This window comes from Chaetura pelagica, unplaced genomic scaffold (assembly GCF_000747805.2).
Source record: "Chaetura pelagica isolate M959 unplaced genomic scaffold, ChaPel_1.0 scaffold72, whole genome shotgun sequence".
Taxonomy (NCBI): domain Eukaryota; kingdom Metazoa; phylum Chordata; class Aves; order Apodiformes; family Apodidae; genus Chaetura; species Chaetura pelagica.
The window spans coordinates 2,260,220-2,278,963 of NW_009952560.1; the positions used below are offsets into that span (position 1 = coordinate 2,260,220).

At 39.5% G+C, this 18,744-nt stretch overlaps 1 protein-coding gene across 1 annotated transcript in view; it reads right to left on the bottom strand.

Annotated features, from left to right (window-relative positions):
• Positions 1 to 387: 387 nt before the first annotated feature.
• The window catches only part of MED13 (mediator complex subunit 13), a 51,802-nt gene continuing 33,445 nt past the window's right edge, over positions 388 to 18,744 (bottom strand). Inside the window, exons 10-30 of the mRNA XM_010009057.1 lie at positions 17,356 to 17,572; positions 16,715 to 16,799; positions 16,227 to 16,348; positions 14,949 to 15,039; positions 14,570 to 14,784; positions 13,939 to 14,135; positions 11,820 to 12,736; positions 10,276 to 10,443; positions 8,966 to 9,189; positions 7,871 to 8,060; positions 6,877 to 7,342; positions 6,000 to 6,219; positions 5,435 to 5,626; positions 5,062 to 5,285; positions 4,464 to 4,606; positions 4,077 to 4,235; positions 3,796 to 3,981; positions 3,443 to 3,591; positions 3,039 to 3,212; positions 1,756 to 1,856; positions 388 to 1,058 (exon numbers count right to left, since the gene is read on the bottom strand). Of these exons, the coding sequence (XP_010007359.1) occupies positions 926 to 1,058; positions 1,756 to 1,856; positions 3,039 to 3,212; positions 3,443 to 3,591; positions 3,796 to 3,981; positions 4,077 to 4,235; positions 4,464 to 4,606; positions 5,062 to 5,285; positions 5,435 to 5,626; positions 6,000 to 6,219; positions 6,877 to 7,342; positions 7,871 to 8,060; positions 8,966 to 9,189; positions 10,276 to 10,443; positions 11,820 to 12,736; positions 13,939 to 14,135; positions 14,570 to 14,784; positions 14,949 to 15,039; positions 16,227 to 16,348; positions 16,715 to 16,799; positions 17,356 to 17,572 (4,573 nt within the window). The 3' untranslated portion in view covers positions 388 to 925. The remainder of the gene's footprint in view (positions 1,059 to 1,755; positions 1,857 to 3,038; positions 3,213 to 3,442; positions 3,592 to 3,795; positions 3,982 to 4,076; positions 4,236 to 4,463; positions 4,607 to 5,061; positions 5,286 to 5,434; positions 5,627 to 5,999; positions 6,220 to 6,876; positions 7,343 to 7,870; positions 8,061 to 8,965; positions 9,190 to 10,275; positions 10,444 to 11,819; positions 12,737 to 13,938; positions 14,136 to 14,569; positions 14,785 to 14,948; positions 15,040 to 16,226; positions 16,349 to 16,714; positions 16,800 to 17,355; positions 17,573 to 18,744) is intronic.

Sequence of the window (18,744 nt, forward strand, 5' to 3'; positions counted from 1 at the left end):
TCTGAGAATCTAGCCACAGCTCTGAACCATAGCACAAACTTCAGTTGAAGAGTTTATTCATTTTATTCTCACTACAAGTTAAACCACCTACAATATCACTTATATATTGCCATTGTTACTCTGTAAAGGTGTGATATAAAATGCTGTAAGACCCGGTACCTTTTCAATTTATATAAACACAGTGAACTTCATTACTGTACATGTACTCTGCAACTACAGCTTAGCTGTAAATCCCCCACACACAATGGTATGGACATTAACCCCTCTATCCCCATTAAACTGTACATCAAGACAATACAAATTTACTGTCCCCACCCACCCCTTACAAAAAAATAATACTCTAAAAGCAACCTACTGCAACTTTTAATTAAGACGATTACATATATTTTAGACCAATTGCTTTAAAGCAAGAAGGCAGTATAAACCTTCTAGGAAAATTTTTATAAAAGAGGTTAAGAAATATAAGACAATTTATACATTTAAAAACTTACAATAAATAAGAGATGCAGGCATTTTTGAATACTAGATACTATAATCCAATACAAGAACATCTTCATGTTCCGAAGCCATAGGTTGAAATTTATTGTTCCTCATGTTTCTTCTCATCTTCATGCTTTGAATATTCATTAACCATGACTGGGTACTATGGCTCATTACTCTTCACAAATACTGTGGTTGGGGGAAAATGGTTAATTCTGCTACTAAAAATGTTATAATACACTTTCTGATCATCAATCTAAAGTGTTCCTGACAGCCGATGACTCCAAGACAGTAGGTGCCCCTCTCACCAGTCAAAACAATATTTGCTAGAAGTAACAAGATTCATACCCCATCACAAACAACTTGCACTGAGAAGAATTATAACTTAGTCCTGCAGTGAAATATCCCTTTTCCTTATTTGTGTCTTGCAAAATTCAGATGAAGATCACAGCATATTCATGATAAAGTTATACAACTGATTCAGCACCACAAAATGAACTGGGAGACATGACCGTCTGTCCTGGGTTGCAGGATCACAGGTTAGCCAGGAGAGTGCATTGTACTGTTCCAGAACAAACCTGAAAAGCAAACAAGCTCCCATCAAGCCAACAGATTTTCTCACCAGGTTTTTAGAGCCCTAATTTAACACAATCCCGTTTCTTTGCTATGAAAAACATAAAATAGGTTTGCCAACTTTCTGAAATATTATGCCTTCAGAATTACTACAAGCAGCTCAAAGCTAAAGTTTCTTTCAGTGGAAAAATAATTTTAATTGTCTATGCTTAATTAAATGTCAAGAGGTTCACACATTTAAAGAAACACAAAAAAATCTGACATTTTCTCAACAAGTGTCCTATGTTTCCATGAATCTCTCTAGACTCTTGTATTCCAGCATTTTAGTATTTCCACAAGATTGCCCTGGAAGATCCTGGCTTAGCTATTTTCCACCCATTTATACCTCATCTTGTGTGTTACATCTCAAGCCCTCTTTTACCTTGAGGAATTAATTGTCTTTGAAGTATTTTCAGTTGCAATCAACACTGATTAGTTAAAGAAGGGCTTAGAAATGTTTGGTTTTAATTGCACCATTCTGTGATCAAGCAATCTTAATCACCCAAAGCACAGTAATTTATATTGTGATGTACTACAGACCATGAGGAGCACAAAGAAAAAAAATTAACAGCAAGAAAAATAAATATGTAGCTTAATTACAGCAGTATTAAAAATGAAATGCACAATATTTTTGCAAGTGATCAATCATAAAATCATAAATACCTGAGCACATCAGAAGTTTGATTAGAATCAAGTGGATGGGAGTGTTTACTGTGGAGTAGCTCGTCTGATTGCACTGAAGGCACGTGGAGGTGCAAAGAGGCCTGAGAAAAGAAGAAAGTTGCCAGCAGTTACTGCCTGGTTCAACTAAGACATCTTTTCTTCCCTCTGTATGGCTGGCCCTTACCTTGCAGTCACCTCCTATTCTCTGACACACAAGCCAAAACAAATCTTATCCTTAGGCCATCAACAAGTTCAGGAATTCTCAGCATACAAAGGAAATGCACATAGATCTCTCCTAGAAGCACAGTGCTAGTACTGTCATACATCCTAGGATTATTTTTGTTTTAAATCCCTTTGCCTACATTAAGCGATTATTAAAAAGCAACTCAAGTGGCCCAAGATGTCTAGTAATATATAGACTTGAAAGTTCAGTTGCTTTCTGTAAGACTGGCCTATTTATAATTTTATATGTAGAGCTGCTTAGGGTAAATAATAAATACTCTACTCAAAAAAATGCCTTCTACCAAAGCCACAGCTGAGCTTAGGCCAAGAGAAAACAGTAATCCAGACACAAATAAGGCTGAAGAAGATACATCTTTATCATTAGAAAATAAAGCATAGTATTAGAGATGCTAATTTAAGGCAAAAGTGGGTAATAATAATAATGCTAATACAGAAAGTTTCTCTGTACACTAATACATAGCCTTAAATATGCCAAGTACGTCTTGACTCTGCCACAGGAAGATAAGAGGATCAGACAATAACCAGACAGATGATACAATGGCCATCATTTTGCAACAGCCCACACTCAAAACTAAGCTCTTATGCTTTGTGCAGTACATAAAGAGATTTATTTAATATTTTCCTTTTACCCAGTGTAAATTTAATATTACATGACACTTGTGCACTTTTCTCTCTACCACCAGTCCACATGGGAGCCAAACATTAACCAGAGATCTGTCCAGAAACTCAACCTGTTCTTACAAAATACTGTAGCACAAAGCCAGAAACAGAAGGGACTCCCGACTACCACAAAGAAACCATCAGAAGATGAGAACCCTTCAGAACATTTGCTACTTTCACTTCCATTGCTCCCTTTTCTTCCCTTTTAAAAAGCCAAAGCTCAAAGTTTTAAAACCCAAGCTCTCTGAAAGCAAAACCACACATACTCCAAGAGACATGCACCAACTTTGTTTGAAAGGTAACAGTTCTCATAACTCAGAACCCTCCAGACTGCAGGACTTTCAGGAAGGCAGCTGTACATTCTGGTGAAGTTACAGTACCTTAAGAAACAAGGGACACTGATTTTGTGCTTGAGGACAGGCTGACCAAAACCAGTCAGGCAATGGACCTGCTTTGGCAGTTGACACAAAATAACCAAGGGCCAGTGGCTGCTGCAGTATATTTGTTACTTCATCATGAGATTCTGTTGAGAGCAATCGGTCTGTACCTTGACCCTGTGAAACAAAAGGCAACGGTTTGGTATTAGGAGAGCACCAACTTCATAGGAATTATCTGTATCTTTCAAAACACAAAGCATTTTGAAACATTCAAGCATCACAGGAATCGTGCAAAAAGACCATCCAGTATCCAGTCCATTCAAAACACTTCACAGGAACCTTTCAATCCACAAAAGGGAAGTAGCAGATGAACAAACAACACACACAACTTTGTATTTAATAGTTACCTTGCCCATATCACCTCCATGGGGGTAGTGGGACCCTGGAGAATGTACAGGGGATCCAGTAGGGGATGCAGGGAGAATATTTATAATATCAGGATCAAGATCATCTCCAGTGTCTAACAAGTCAAAGATTCCCATTCCATCTGCTCCATCTTGAAAAAGAACAAGACCAGTGAATGTCTATCATTTGCCTACATATAAGATATGACAACACATTCTGAAATCAAGTGATTTTCCATATAAATCTTGTGATTCATTAGAATAAACTGTCTTATTTTAGGGGGAAGTGACGAGGGTTGTTGTTTTTTTTTTTGCTCGGTTTTGTTTTAAACTAAGAATAAATCCAGTCTACTAACCATTGTTTGTGTTAAAGGCCAGATCCAAGTTTTCAGTGGTATAAGTTGATGATGCTACTTGCACAGATGCAGATGTGGGAAACACAAGTATGTGAGTGCACGACGTGTCCTGTGGGGTGTTCAGCTGAGATGTCTGCATGTTTAACGTGGTGCTGCGTCCAAAGACAGAGCCAGTCGAGACAGAATCTTGGGAAGAGAAATCAAGCATTTCCTTAGTTTTTCTTAACCCAAACTATCAGTTCTCTCACCAAAAAGAAGAAACGAGAGAGTTACTCAAATACCTGGCATAATAATGAAGGACCCCTGTGGTTCCATTGCCACCAAACAAGCACTGAGGATGCTGGGAGAGTCTGCAGCAGAGATCCCACACATTCTGCACATGTCTTTGAGTCTCTTACTGAGGGACTGAAGGTTTCGACGGCTCAGCAAACAACTCCAGTCTGAGGATATAAAGGACACAGGTTTGTCTAGAAGAACAGAACTTGCTGAAAATACCTATTTTACATAGACCAGCATGAGGTATACACTTCACCTCTGTTAAGTTTTGAATACACAAAGGAACTCTAAAATTATTTAGGTTTTCTTCCAGAACCAGGGACAGACAGTTTATATGACTGAAAAATGAAAGCTTCAAATCAAGTTTTAGACTCTAAAAATGCTGACATTACCTTTTAATTCCCCGTGTCCTATTCTTCCTAAACGGCCTATGACAACTCTCCATGGCAAAGAGCTCATCTGCACAAGTCCCAGGCACCATTCCCAGAGTTTCTGAAGACCAAGTCTGCGGGCAGAGCCCTTTTTCCTGCGAGCTCTGGAATAAAGAAAGAAAGGAAAACAAAGCTAGAAAACAAGTGCAACAAGTTCTTATTGCTCCTTTTGGAACTTCTTATTTGCATTAACCTGAACACTTACAGGACCTAAGAATGTCAGTATTGTAATACTTCAATTGCAACTTCAGTTTGTTTGGGTTTTTTTAATTAATCACATTGTAATACTGACATCAAAAGGCAGTAATGGGTGGGGAAGGTAGGAACACATACAAAAACACTCAAGAATCTCATTAAACCAAATAACATTCTTCTAGAAGTTTAACTCAGAACAATATGCATATAACAGAGAAACTATCCATTTGCTTTAGCTAGTTTTGCAATACAGTGAGTCTGCAAAAGTCAGAGCTATTCTTACAGCATCATAAACAAACTAATTCTTCAGGGGAACGAAAGAAGACATCCATGAGAAGAACTGAGGTAACACTTTCATCCTTACCTGTTTGGTACATCAATATTAATGATGCAGGTTTCTAACTGTTCTCCATAGAGATCTGTACAGGATGCCAGCAGCCATCTCTGATCATGAGACAAACAGTAGCCTACAAAAAGTACATTATACTTCTGGCCAGCTTCTCCAAAAGTTTCTCCTAGTTCTGTTTGCTTGTCCTTTACAGGAGCCAGTATGAAAGGAGGGGTGTACAGTCGAATACACTCAGGTCTCTGTAAAGATAACAGAGCACACCATGAGGTTTTGGGAAGCAGTTATTCCTAAGAACTCTAGTTAGTTAATGTGAAAGAGGCCAGTGAGTTAATGAACAGGGACATTTCTCCCATTGGCATATTTACACAACCACAGGAACAACACTCACATCAGGGCTCTTAAGGGCAGTTTCCATGGCTAAACCTGGGCCAAAGCCAGTTAATGTTTTCACGTTGGTGGAAGTTGGAAGGGGTCTCCGACACTGGGTAAAAGCTGAAAACGCCAAAGATTTTAAATGCTGAGTGTAAATCTGCCGGTCTTCGTGTTTCACAGGTTGTAGAAGGTACTGACATGGGACAATCTAGAACAGATTACAGAGGGGAGAAAAGAAGAATTACTGTTTCATCATGAAATAGCTTTTGAGACAGTATTTGGGTACACAGATTCCAGTGATGGCACAAGCAGCTTTCCCATTCTTCACTCGTTATTGGAGTGGGCCACTACATCTCCTCAGAGTTAAGAGCAGTGAGTTTGGAATCTCCAGGATCCGGCTTTGCTTAGTAACACCCACAATGCTCCAAAAAAATAACCTCAGAGATTTAACAGCTGCAGAACTGCAGAAGTAATGTTTACAAAGCAAATGAAAACGTTCACCCTGAGGGCATTATCACCTCCAAAACACAACCAAAGCCAAAGACACTTTGTTCAGCATGTTTCTATAAATGTTGGCTCACCTGCACAGAAATTATATTTTTGATGTTAGGAGGCAGAACCTGAACCATCTCTAAAAAGCAGCGCAGAAGTCCAAGTGTCCACAAACTAGATGAGCTACTGTTCTCATCCTTTTTTTCATATGTAAAAGGATCAATGATGTAAACGACAATTGCAGGTGGATAGGTGATAGCGTGGGAATCTCCATCTGTAGGGACTCCAACTTTATCACGATCCATAGTGCTGGAAATGAAATTTTGAAACCAGTTAGAAAAAGTAGCCTCATCATGATCTTGACTTTAAAACTAAGATGACATTGTCAAATATTAATCCGAAAGACCTTTGTGTCAATTGTGGTGTAAAACACAGTCTGTTTATTTCGGGGTTTTTATGTGAGTTTATCAGGAACTCAGTATCACTTCTCTTTTCCTTTAGCCTTCTTTATTAGAGAAGCTCAGCAGCACATATTTCTATTGCTTCACCCAGGAAACAAGAATACCCACAAGATCAGTCTCTTGGTAAGAGCTCTTTACTATTGTAACTTTGATAACAGAAAGTAGAACTTAAAGATGGTGCCTGTTATCTATTCCTCCCTCCCCCCTTTAAAATATAGAAGTGAGTAGCCTGGTAATTTTTTTCTCTCTTTAGAGAGAGAAGAAAAAAGACAAAGTATATTTTTGTACCACAGCAGACACCAAGATGCAATTAGAACTGCAGCTAAGACTGGAACCAAAAGGTTCAGCTCCACCATGAATGAACTCACACTCTCCCTAAAAAGCAGCCTTGTGACTAGAAAAGACAAGATTTTTACTGGAAGGACAAGAGCAGCATTAATAGGTCCTCATTGGTTGAGCTGAGGGTGTTTTTAGCGGAAGCAGGTTGGACTCTGCAGATCATTACCTTTCAGAAACCTCTGGATGGGGCTGTGCAGGCACTGAAGTAGTGTCTGCAGACATGGCTGCTGTTTGCAGTGGTGGCTGTTGCTGCTGCCCTCCTGTCTGCCCATTCTGGACTGGTGCAGCCTGAGTGGTCAGGGAGGCAGAAGTGGTATTGTTGATACTGCTGAAAGGCGGGAAGGAGGAAGGCTTGTTTGTTGGGATCCCACTGCCTACGCTGGCAGAAGAGGACGAGGGGGCAGTGGTTGTCAGGGTGGAGTTGGCTGTAGTGGCTGCAGCAGACATGGCACTGTTTGATGTCACTGTCATTGTACTACTGGTGGGAGCTGCAGGAGCGGAGGAGGGAGTGTTGGGATTCCCAGCATTAGCTGTCACTGGGGGCAGAGCAGAGGCCACCTGGCTGGAGGGAGGGACCAGATTTGTTTGGGAAAGTAAAGAATTGTCCAAAGGCTGAGAAGCAAGATAAGGACCTAAAACCAGAAGAAAAAAAAAACATACATTATATATTGCAGCTGGTTTTCAGCATACTTCATCTATGTAAGTCTGCAGTTTTAAAGAAACAGAGAGCAAACCCTTAGCACACATTTCACCTCTCAAATTAAAACACCAGTATGCAATTTTCAAATTCTAGTATTCTCACAAGACTCTTTCAGAAATATCCACAAATATATTTAAAATACTTTTTTTCCAGCCATGTTGAATTGCTGGAAATCACTGCTTTAGAATTTAAGTCACCAATACAAAGAGACAACCCAAGTCCCTGCAGGCAGCAACACTGTCATTCCCTAAACATACTGCTAGATGTTAAGAAGCCATTTTAGCACAAATATAAATATATGATGGGTTTGGATATTTTTATTTCCCAAGCTTAAAACCAGGAAACTGCAATAAACAGTAACAGTCAATGAATAAATGCAATTATTTCTTCTCCTCCACTGGAATAGAGTAGTAAACAGTAATTGTATGAAATAAGAAACACTAAAAATAAAACTTCATACCCAGCTCGTATCTGCAAACTTGGGCATAAAGTTTGAGTTTGGAAAATGCTTCATTGTTGGCATTAGCTGTCTGTGAGAACCATTCTGTGACCAACTTCTCAGAAAGTTTTTTTGAAGCAGTAGGTCCAACTCTCATGATCCCATCAGGCAATAACTTGCAGATAGGCCTGTGCTGACCAAGCCTGCATGACTACAAAGAAGGTAAAATAGAAGATGCAAGATAAGGAATTTGTAAATCTTAAAACCCATTAAATGTCACATAAAGGAGCATATATATATATAAAGGCAGAGAACTCATAGCTTAGCTATTGTATTCCAAAGTGACATTAAATTCTGGAATATTACAACAGTATGAAATATTTAATGGCAATTTCATAGAATCACAGACTGGTTTGGGTTGGAAGGGACCTTAAAGATAATCTGGTTCCAACCCCCCTGCATGGGCAGGGACACCTCCCACCAGCCCAGGTTGCCCCAAGCCCCATCCTACCTGCCCTTGAACACTTCCAGGAATGGGGCTTCCACAACTTCCCTGGGAAACCTGTTCCAGTGTCTCACCACCCTCACAGTGAAGAATTTCCTCCTAATATATGATCTAAATCACCCCTCATCAAGCTTTAATCCATTACCCCTTGTCGTCTCACTACAAGCTCTTGCAAACAAAAGTCCCTCCCCAGCTTTCCTGTAGCTCCTGCAGATACTGGAAGGCTGCTATTTTATGATTTATTTTCAGGTTTTCCTAAATGCAAGAAAAACAGGTTGATACATCGTCTGCTCTAATCTTAATCACAATCCAAGTAATACATACATTTAATCAATTAAACGTAGCTACAATTGAAGCGGCAATACAGAGTTTTGCCACTGAGTGGCGTTTATCAGATAAGACTCTCAAAACAAGGAAAAGGAGAGGTGAGCAGCATGAACAACCCTTATCTTCCAAGTGCCCATTCCTAAAATCTTTTCTAGCAGCTTTTCGAGACAGCATTTTGTACAAGCATTTATATCATGAGAGAAGCCTGATAAGTAGTTATGAGTATGTATTAAAAACAGTCTTTCAAAAATCCATTTCACTGCTAACTGCCATAAATAATGTACCTCATATATTGCAGTTAGATCCCTGAAGAAGCTTTTTGCTCCATTCAGCAGAGCCTCATTTTCAGGGCACACCACAACATAAGCAACATCTCTTTGAGATCCGTAAGGTTCCAACATCAGCCTCTCCCAATATGGCAAAGCAAATGGAGACAGCACCAGAAAATCATAATCATATCCCAACAAAAATGTTGGGATTGGCAGTGGTTCCGGGGACTCATCAGTTCCTGGAAAAGCAAGACACATTTTCCAATATATTAAGCAGAAAGGCTAAAATTATCACCCTGCTTCTAGGAAACATGATTAGAAAAAACATTAAGGTTCCCAGCATCTAACAGGAAGTGGCACTGATTATAAATGGAACAGTTTTGGTTTGAACAGATACAAATGAAAACCCTGCATGTATGATCCAACCCTCTGCAAAAAAAAAAAAAAAAAAAAAAAAAACATCAGCTAATTATTTTTATTTTAAATCTCTCAGAGCCTCAGGAAGTTGTTCTACAGTTGTTTCATATTTCTATCAGTACATGGACAATCAGGAACAGATCTTTACTGCCCAGGAAGTTTCCCCACAGAGTGACCAAAAAAGAGGGAGAAGAAACGTGAATAGTCCAAGCACAGTAAAGGAGCACAGAAAGAAAAATACTTTAAAACATGCATTTAAATTTACCCTAAATGTATAATTCTAAATATAGCTACAAAAGATCTGCCGGTGAAATGTCACTTTCTACATAGTCCATCTCATAGGCTAATGAAGTTAGTTTAAATCTTGAGTGCACAAAATTTACCTTGTATCTGTAAATGTGCATCAGGTGTTGGCCACTCCAAATATTTATGATAGACAACACACTGGATAACCTCAGATCTTCAACACAGTTCTGAAACTACTGAGCAATAAAGCATACACTTTTTCAAGCATTTCAAAGCTAGTATTTTTAGCTGTGCTATTTCTAGAGTAATTAAAATGGAATAATTCTTTTGAGTAAAAAAAAAAAAAGCAAGGCAATTACTGCTTTTAACATTAAATCCATCTTTGCAATTTCAGTTCCTCGCCTGGAAAAGTGTCAGGTGTATATAAACAGTGAGGTTGAAGCTGTTAGTTTTAAATACACATCTCTTTAATTCGTTACTGCTTTAAGGAATATAAATATTTTCTGCTTTTCTAAAGAGAAGAATTCTCCCCTAACAGCTCTTGTTAGTTTAAAGAAAGGTCAAACACTGTTTAGAAACCCAATAGGCTGAACAACACCCAGACACTGTTTGGTAGTGGGATCAAGTACAGGTTAAGAGAGAGGAGTCTCCACAGCAGTTACCATAAGAGCCTCTGCCAGCCATTTTGTGGAACTGCTGCCAGGTGAGGGGCCCCTGGACACCCCAGGACCGGACTGTTCTCTTCTTCTGAATCGCATCCTGAAGAATGGGCTGGAGCGAGAGGAGCATACGCAGGATGTCCTGGGAACACTGCATGCTCACATCCACAACTGGAAGGACAAAAACACTGTCAAGGCCTACTGCAACACAACAGGATGAAATTAAGCCCTCCACACACAACCCAGAATCCTAAACCGCCTTGATGTTACAGTCACTCTCTTGTGAAATGTATGTGCAAGGCCATGATGTAAAAAGCTAAGTACACAGACTTAGAGCTTTCCCTCTTCCCCTCTCAGCCACTTACAAAGAACACAGATGGATTTTTTTCCCATTATTTTTTTCTGTAGAGTTCTTTCTCTTGTGAAAGCCTTACCAAAGCATTTACACCAGTGGAAAAACCCCTAAAATTAAAAAAAAAATACAAACAAGTGCTACAATCCTTAAACTGCAGGATTTTCCCTTCAAATAGAGGAGGGCTGGGCAGGCTGCCACCCAGTGCTCACTTCACACAAGTTGAAGGAAGCCTCAAAGAGTCACAGCCCATTTCATCAGCTTGCCACCACTATGACATTTAATGCACAGTGTTAAAGAATAAAAAGCTGGCACAAAATTTAGTATGGCTATCAGTTCATAGTCTTTCATTTAAAAGTATCTTTACATCTTTTTATCCTAAATACCAAGGTCACAGTAACACTGAGTCTTCTCCTGGGTGCCTGAAAACATTGATTTATCTATAACCTGAGCTTTTAAACTTAATCCCCCACAGATACACAGAGACCTAGCTGTGTTTTACTGTTAGCCCTCCTTATCCTCATTAACAACTATGACTTGCAGCTAACTGCTATCAAAGTTTCACATTTCACTATTCAACCTGCTAGAGTTGCTACTTGAAAAGACTATTATTGTGAGAAGTATGCAAATGTGCACAATAAAGGGTATTCCATGAGACAGTATATCATTAATCAGGCCCTAAAAGGAAAAATCCAAGGATCTCTGATGGATCCAACATGCAGTGAAGGCTACAATAGTTCTTTATTTGCCACACATGCCATTAAACCACCGCCTCCCCTTAAAGACGGGGGGAAGCCAAGTGAATCATAAATCTTCTTTAATTCTACCACAGTAGCCCTGACAAAACAGTCACCACTTGAACCACCTACACTTCCCTATGCACAGTCATTCCACAGAGACTCTCTAGATGCAGTCACCAAAACCTGCTCTAAAAGAGCAAGCCAAGTGGAGTGTCATGGATAGTGACCATGGTCTTGCACCACACTTCAAATCTGTGTCAGGAATTTGCAGTTGATGGTAGCCAAGGCCTGCACTCAATGTAAAAGGAATAGTTATTCTGCTAAAACAGAAGTTGATGCAAGCATGCAGGGGGAAAAAGTCTTAAGCATCCCATAGTCACAAAGCAAAGCTGCAAAAAACGAACCCTTAAAAAATAAAATCATGGAGTAGAAAATAAGCCATTTTCAATATTTACCATTTCTTTTTGACCAGTGGTGCAAGCAAGTAGTTTTCACAAGTGCTTCATCAACTTTCCCTCCTGACATATTGTCCATGAACTGCCGTCCATGTTCCAAGGCTAAGTAGCAGTCATTGCAACAATCCCTTTCTTCTACACGTACCAGGTTGCTAACTGCACCAACTTTGGGAATGGAATCTTGATCCGCTGCTCCAAAGGGTGAGAACAAGTTGGTGCACTGATCCTGCAGCAACAGTATTAGCTCATCAGGCAGTTTCTCAGGTTCTTTCAGTCCTCCACTGCCATGTTCAACAGAAGTAGCTCTGAGAGCTTCGAAGCGTTTTTCTGCTTCTTTGCCACACTCCGTGTTACGTCCTAGAATATCCAACTCATCTTCAAGAAACAGTCCAGAACTGTTGCCGAATTTTCTATTCATAACAGCACTGAAACCACAGGTACACCTATACTGGGCCTCTTGTGTTGGATCAGGAATGTAAACTCCAACATCAGCACCTTTGATGTTCATATTGCAAACACAAATGCAGCAGCTGTCAAAGTTGCAGTCTTTGAAGAGGTTCATGACGGACTCTGAGAGGATGAGGTTGACATACAGACTGTGTGCCTCTGGGATGGAAGGCACGGTTGCAGGCTCTACTGAATTCAGTGGTCTACATGTTGACGGCGTGGAAGCTGGTGAGTATAAATCAGAGTTCTCGTATTTGACTGAACCCTGTGCACTTGCAGGTCCACCAGCTCCACGAGGTGTTCGAGGAGTCCTTGGTGTTCTAGGAGTTGGGAAACGAGGGGTGGAAGGAGAAGGGAGAATTCCAGCTCCGCCATTACTGGGAGGTGCACTGCTTGGTGGCATCCCAAACGGAGTATGAGTCTGTGGTGTGTATGCAGGGCCATACTCTTGATCCATAGTGCTTCCATCACTAGCAGCACCCACAAGAAGAAGGAAATGCTTTGAGTGCACAACGTACTGTTTTGAAGTTTAAGTCTCAGGTTTCTAAGGAAGGATCTACCTAATTAATATTTGCTTCTTTAAACTAGCCTTTCATAAACCACAGCAAGACTTTCTTTCCCCAAGGAACTGTGACAGCATTTGTTCTAAATGACTTTGCGGGACTACAAGTGACAGCACCGTTAAAGAATCTTTCCCCACCTCCTTCTTCCTTTGCACAAAGCTTTGAGGAAGCAAGTGTGGTCAGAATAAATTATAAATTGTATGGTTGCGTGGAGTTTAAAGGACACCTTTTTTGTTCTTGTTTTATTTACACACTGTGTTGACACACACTAAGAAAATACAGGTCTATCAACAGATTCAGCTGGATCCATGAGGAAAGTATCACCTGGAAACATTTAACATTTTCTTTCCTAAGCAGCTGAATATCTCCAAAGACCTACAGGGCTAATGAGACTTGGAAACATATCACTTATGAATGACCCTAAGAAAAGCAACATCAGTATTTACTCCAAGATTTAATATTAATGTAATTTTATCAATAAATGGATTATGCAACAAGGAGGCTATGTATTTATACCTGCTACTAATGCAGAAGAGAAAGAGGAATAAATATTTTCTCCAAGAACAACTGCCAGCAAGACCATCACTACCAAAGGCAGATGACAGAAACGCCTCCTGCAATTCTGCAGTTACCAGGCAGTGTCACACTGGGCATAGCTTCCAATCAAAGGAAATGTGTTCCTAGTCCCAGTGCAGCTGAGATTACTGCTATTTAAGAAAATAATTTAAGTAACAGAAGCATCACCTACTAAGTCCTTACAGTACCTACAACACCACTGCAAAAACAAGTCCCAAGTTTACATTTATCTTGATTGTTACCATCTTCATTACTTATTAAAACTGGACTTGCACCATTAAGCTTCCCCAAGAAACCTTTAAATGAGACAACAAATAAAATGTGGGCACAGTTAAGAAGCTATTTGAGAAGAATCTCCTACAGTACGGTTTAACTGTAAGGATTTTGTTAAAGGCTTTTGTCAGTTGTATAAACACGGTGTGTTTTTACAAATATTTCTCATTCTAGTTTTAAAAAAATAATTAGGGGTGCTTCCTATCCTGTGGATAACTGACCACCTTACAAAGCTTAAACATTTGTAGCACAGGTCATACCCATCTTTGATGAATGGCATGGCAGGTCCTGGAGGAAGTAGATCCAACTTGCCCACAGTCCAACTCTGGCGATAAATGCATTCTTCAGGCAGCTTGATGGGAGGAAGACACTGGCTGGGAAGTGTCTTCAGGGGTGCAAACATGGAACAACCCACTAAAGCCTGGCAGTTCTCAGGTTTATAAACGTAAGAATAATCCTAGAAGTCAGACATTGTAAAGCATCAGCATGTAAATTAGATCACTTCAGCAATCAAAATGCTTTTCAAAAAATGTGGCTAAGTTCAAGCAGTTGTTCTTTAATCTTGATTTAGTGAAAAAGAGAATGTTAGATTTACACACACATTATCTGCACCCATGCGTCTTCAAAAAGCAATATGCCAACAAAACAATGAACTACAATTACCAAAATGCATTTCTTCAGCTTACTAATGGTTAATGACATAGTATTCTTTCTTGAACCTAAGCAGCAAGATATGATACACTACTTACTAGAAAGTGCATTACCTACCCCAGTATAATGCAGGACAAGTTACAAATTGTACTTAATTTCCCACAGTTCCTCCTCAGGATTAACTAATAAACTGAACAACAGTTATTTGAAACATTTATCAGGACTATCAGAACTACCTACCTTTATTTCAGCAGGTTTGGGGCTGCAGAAACCTTCATCTACTTCAATTCTGAACTGAGCTCCCACACTAGAGCTATTCCCTTCAAGTACTGTTCCTCCAAGTGTAGTGTCCATACTGCCATATTCCTTATTATTCATGTTCATTGGAGAAAATCCCATAATGTGTTGTTCTAATGAAGGTGGGGTTGGATACATTTTATGCAGATCTGCAGTGCCTAATTTCAGATTGGAAACAGGCATGAATACACTTTGAAGTATTACCTTTGTCTTAACATTTCAGGAGGGCAAACAAAGTGTACGTTTCCAAATTCCTACAGCATATTAGCAATCAAATGTTTAGAGCTGGTATTCTATTTAGATAAAAACAAATAAAGCTTACTTATGCAGGAGAGTGGGTCTAGATTTCCTGCTTTTGCCTCTTTGCAGTTGCATTTGTCATCAGCACCATTCACTGTTCTTTTAGATCCAGGCTACGAAAAGAAATGCAGTTTTGTAGTAAAAGCACTTCAGACAAACACACATATTTCCTGCTCACAGAAAATTTCATGTGCAGCAGATGTACAGAGCTGAGACTCTGTATAATATTTAGAAAAATTAATATACATTAGAAGCCTAATGCTAGTAGTGGGGGTTACACTTGTCCATCCTTACTACTTGCAGGTCAGGGAACACTCTCCCATCCAGTCATGATGCTATTAAAATGAAAAACCAGCAATAAAATAATTCTCAGCCTGTTAGCAGGCATTAAAAAACTGAATAGGGCTGCCCACAATCTATCAGAAAACCTACACACTCCCAGAGCCATGCTAACATTACTGATGTTACCACAGGAATACGAATAGAAAAGAGAAACACAAAGCCTGGAACAAGAGGTACAGGGAAGAAAAGCTGTTAAAATTAAAATAATGAGATATATTTTACAATGTTTAGACAGTACTAAAGTTGATAGAAAATAAGACCCTTCATGTTTAAGAGAAAATAACTTGCTTTATATAATGGTGACCTTTGATGGCTATTAAGATCCTTCAGCCCTTACTCAGCTACAGCTCCCATTAATGTTGATGGACATTTTGTCTGGGTAAGGGGATTTAGGATTAAGCATGAAGCAGAGTACAGTTCAGAAGAGACAACTGATTACAAACAGTATTGAAATAGAAACTAGAAAGATAATGGATTCAGAGTCACAGAGACTGCAAGAGAAACTGTTCCAAGATAAGAGCTGCTGCAATGAAGCAGCTTATTTGGCAGAATGTCCACACGTTTAAATGCCTCTTTCAGAAGTTTGTCTTGTTTCAGTATTACCTTTATTGACTAGTTAAACAGAACCTAGATCATAGGAAAAGATCACTAGTACCAGTTTTGAATGTGTAAAACTATAACTAGAGGTATATTCCAGAAGCATATACTATCTGCATAGCAAGGACATAAAATCAAAAGCTTATTTGTACCAAAAATGTGGTTGTATGAGTCAACCAGAACACTGTCTGCTACAGAGGATCCACAGCACTTGCTTATATGTCCATGTTTTGCAGCCTCTCCTACAAATGCCCCCAAACCCCCCAAAGAAATAAAAATCAAACCCCAAGCCACAAAAAGACATACTTATTCCTTGCAGTTTTCTGTCTAGCAGCTGCTCTTACTTTTGCTTATCACTTACTGTTAGTTCATCTTCATCAGAATTGAAGAGATTGTCAAGGTCAGTGTAAGAGACCACCAAGTCTGTTTCATGGAACAAGCTGGTTGATGCAGTGCGAGCATGAGCAGCAATACGTTGGGCATCTGTGGGGAAAAACAAGCATTACAAAAACCTTGACAATATCTATTCATTACCAAACTAAAGACACCTTAAAAACTATTTCCACAGCAGGGGGTCAAGGGGGAGGAGTACATTCTCCCTTCCACTCAACTATCTTACACATAAATGAGGTCACTTCAATTTTATAAATGTTGGCTATAAAAATCAAGTGTTACTTGCAATTGTGCAACAAAGAAAATGTGTTCCAAGCAGATTCCTAATTCTGAAGGGACAGGAAATACAAACCATGAAGTAAAAACTTATTAGCCCATTAGAATCTATTGACTATTTGAGAGATCATTAATACAGCACAATTAAAAGAGAGAGAAAACAAAATAAAGTCTCTTTACCTTGCTTGACAGAAGGACTGAATAAAGACATAGCATCCTCTCCTTCATGGGATAGAACTGTAACACTAGATGTCCCATCCTCAGTCTGTTAAAGGAAAAGAAGATGGAAAAATTAGCTTATATTAACTGGGGGAGTGGTGGATATTTTGTCTTCTGAGGGGAATTCTCATACATGCCAGAATTATCAGGTTCTCATCAGCCTTCTAGATCAGCCAGGTGTATCTGGGGGTCTGGTTAGTGGTACTTGCTCAGGTAGAAGGAAGCTGGGAATACAGAATTCCCCTCACCTACCCAAAATCTTCCCACAGATGAACAGAGCACTCACCTGTTCTTCCTTCCCCAAGCACCCATCACCCATTCCTACAGCAGAGCTCCTGAGCCAGAGTGCTCTTTGTTCTGATCCAGCAGTGTTCTCCCAAAACAACCCATAAACCCTAACGCAATAACACCACCAGTGTGCCAAAAAATACTGTAGGTGCAGTTAGAGACATGCTGCATCATTTCATTGATCATTTCTGCTACAATACAGTCTTTTTTTAAGGTACTCCTAAGTACACAGAAAAGGATTTAAATTGTATTTGGTGACTAAAGCAATTTGGTTTAATCCCATCACTGATTTGTATCCTCACTCCTTCACTCACCTTGTGTTTTTTCCCAGATTCTCTCTCAATGTTCTGCCTGTCTTTTTTACTATCAGGAAACAAGAATTCCACATCACCATCAACAAAGGCATAAGGATCAATTTCAGGTTCCTGGTCAGCTTCTGTGGCTGCTGCTGCTAGGTATTGGTTTTTACTCTGATACTGTTGCACCAGTTCATCTGAAACCTTTAAGGGTTTCCTACATTGCACCATTAATCTGAACAGAAGAAAAATAAAAATCACAAGATATTACTTATCATTTATTATGTGGAAATATTTTTGCTATCACATGGCTTTTATAAGAACATCTTCCCTTCCCACTTTCTTCCTTTCCACCCCAGCCTCAGAAAACTTTTGGGGAAAAAGATTAAATCATTAGTCATTTAATATAACCTCCTTACACACGTCAGATGCAGCAGTGTGATTCACTCTGCCCATCTCTCCTCAAGCACTGTCAATTCAGATAAAGATTAGTAATTTATCCCAGGTCGTAGCTGTCATTTATGATAAAGTACAAAAGTATTAAACTATCTTTATCCACTAAAAGAAACTCACCAGGTTAAACCATTACTCATTGCCATTCCCCATCCAGGTCCAAGGCAAGTTACCAGAAAGAAGCAATTAGATCTGAATTTTCCATATTTTAAGAATCTAATTCCTGAACATCTAATTCACTTAAATGCAGAAAGTACAGCTGCCCTCCCAGCACCCAGCTGTGTCTAACACAGCCACCAGAGCAACACTCCCTACACAAAGTCTGGTTACCCAAAAAGCCCAAGCAATAATCACTACTAAATAACACAAATGCCACTGTATTTACTAGTCATTTATGTTTCTTGTATTAATACAAACGAAGCTTGGAACACACCAATATCTAATTTACTAATGAGAGTAATAAAGACACATCTGCCTTTATCAGCATTTTCTGAACATTTGGAGCAAAAAGTGGAGCTGGTAAGTACACAGAAATTGAGGTTTTGTATCAGGATTATCAGTTTCACAGATGCAACGTTGCACCAGGCAACAGAGATACTGGTAAGTAGAAAAGGATATGATTAACTACACATGTGCCTCTCTACTGTCCCTACACAAACTGTATTTTGTGCATCCCTGTGTACAAGAGGCTCCATGTGAGGAAGGCAGGTCCTCCAAAAGAGACAAGTATTTCAGTCTGACATGCCTGAGGCAGGGGACACAGCTACCTCTTGCTCTGAGACCTTTTCCTTCCAAACAGCAACAGAATGACCAGTGACAAGCTTTTACAGGAAATGAAAAAGGGACATTGCAAGGATGAAGATTACAGGAGGGACACTTCAAGTTCAAACAGGTTCCAACATAGCTATTACTGCCCTTCTCAAGCCTCTATCCAAAAGGAAATGCTATCCCTTA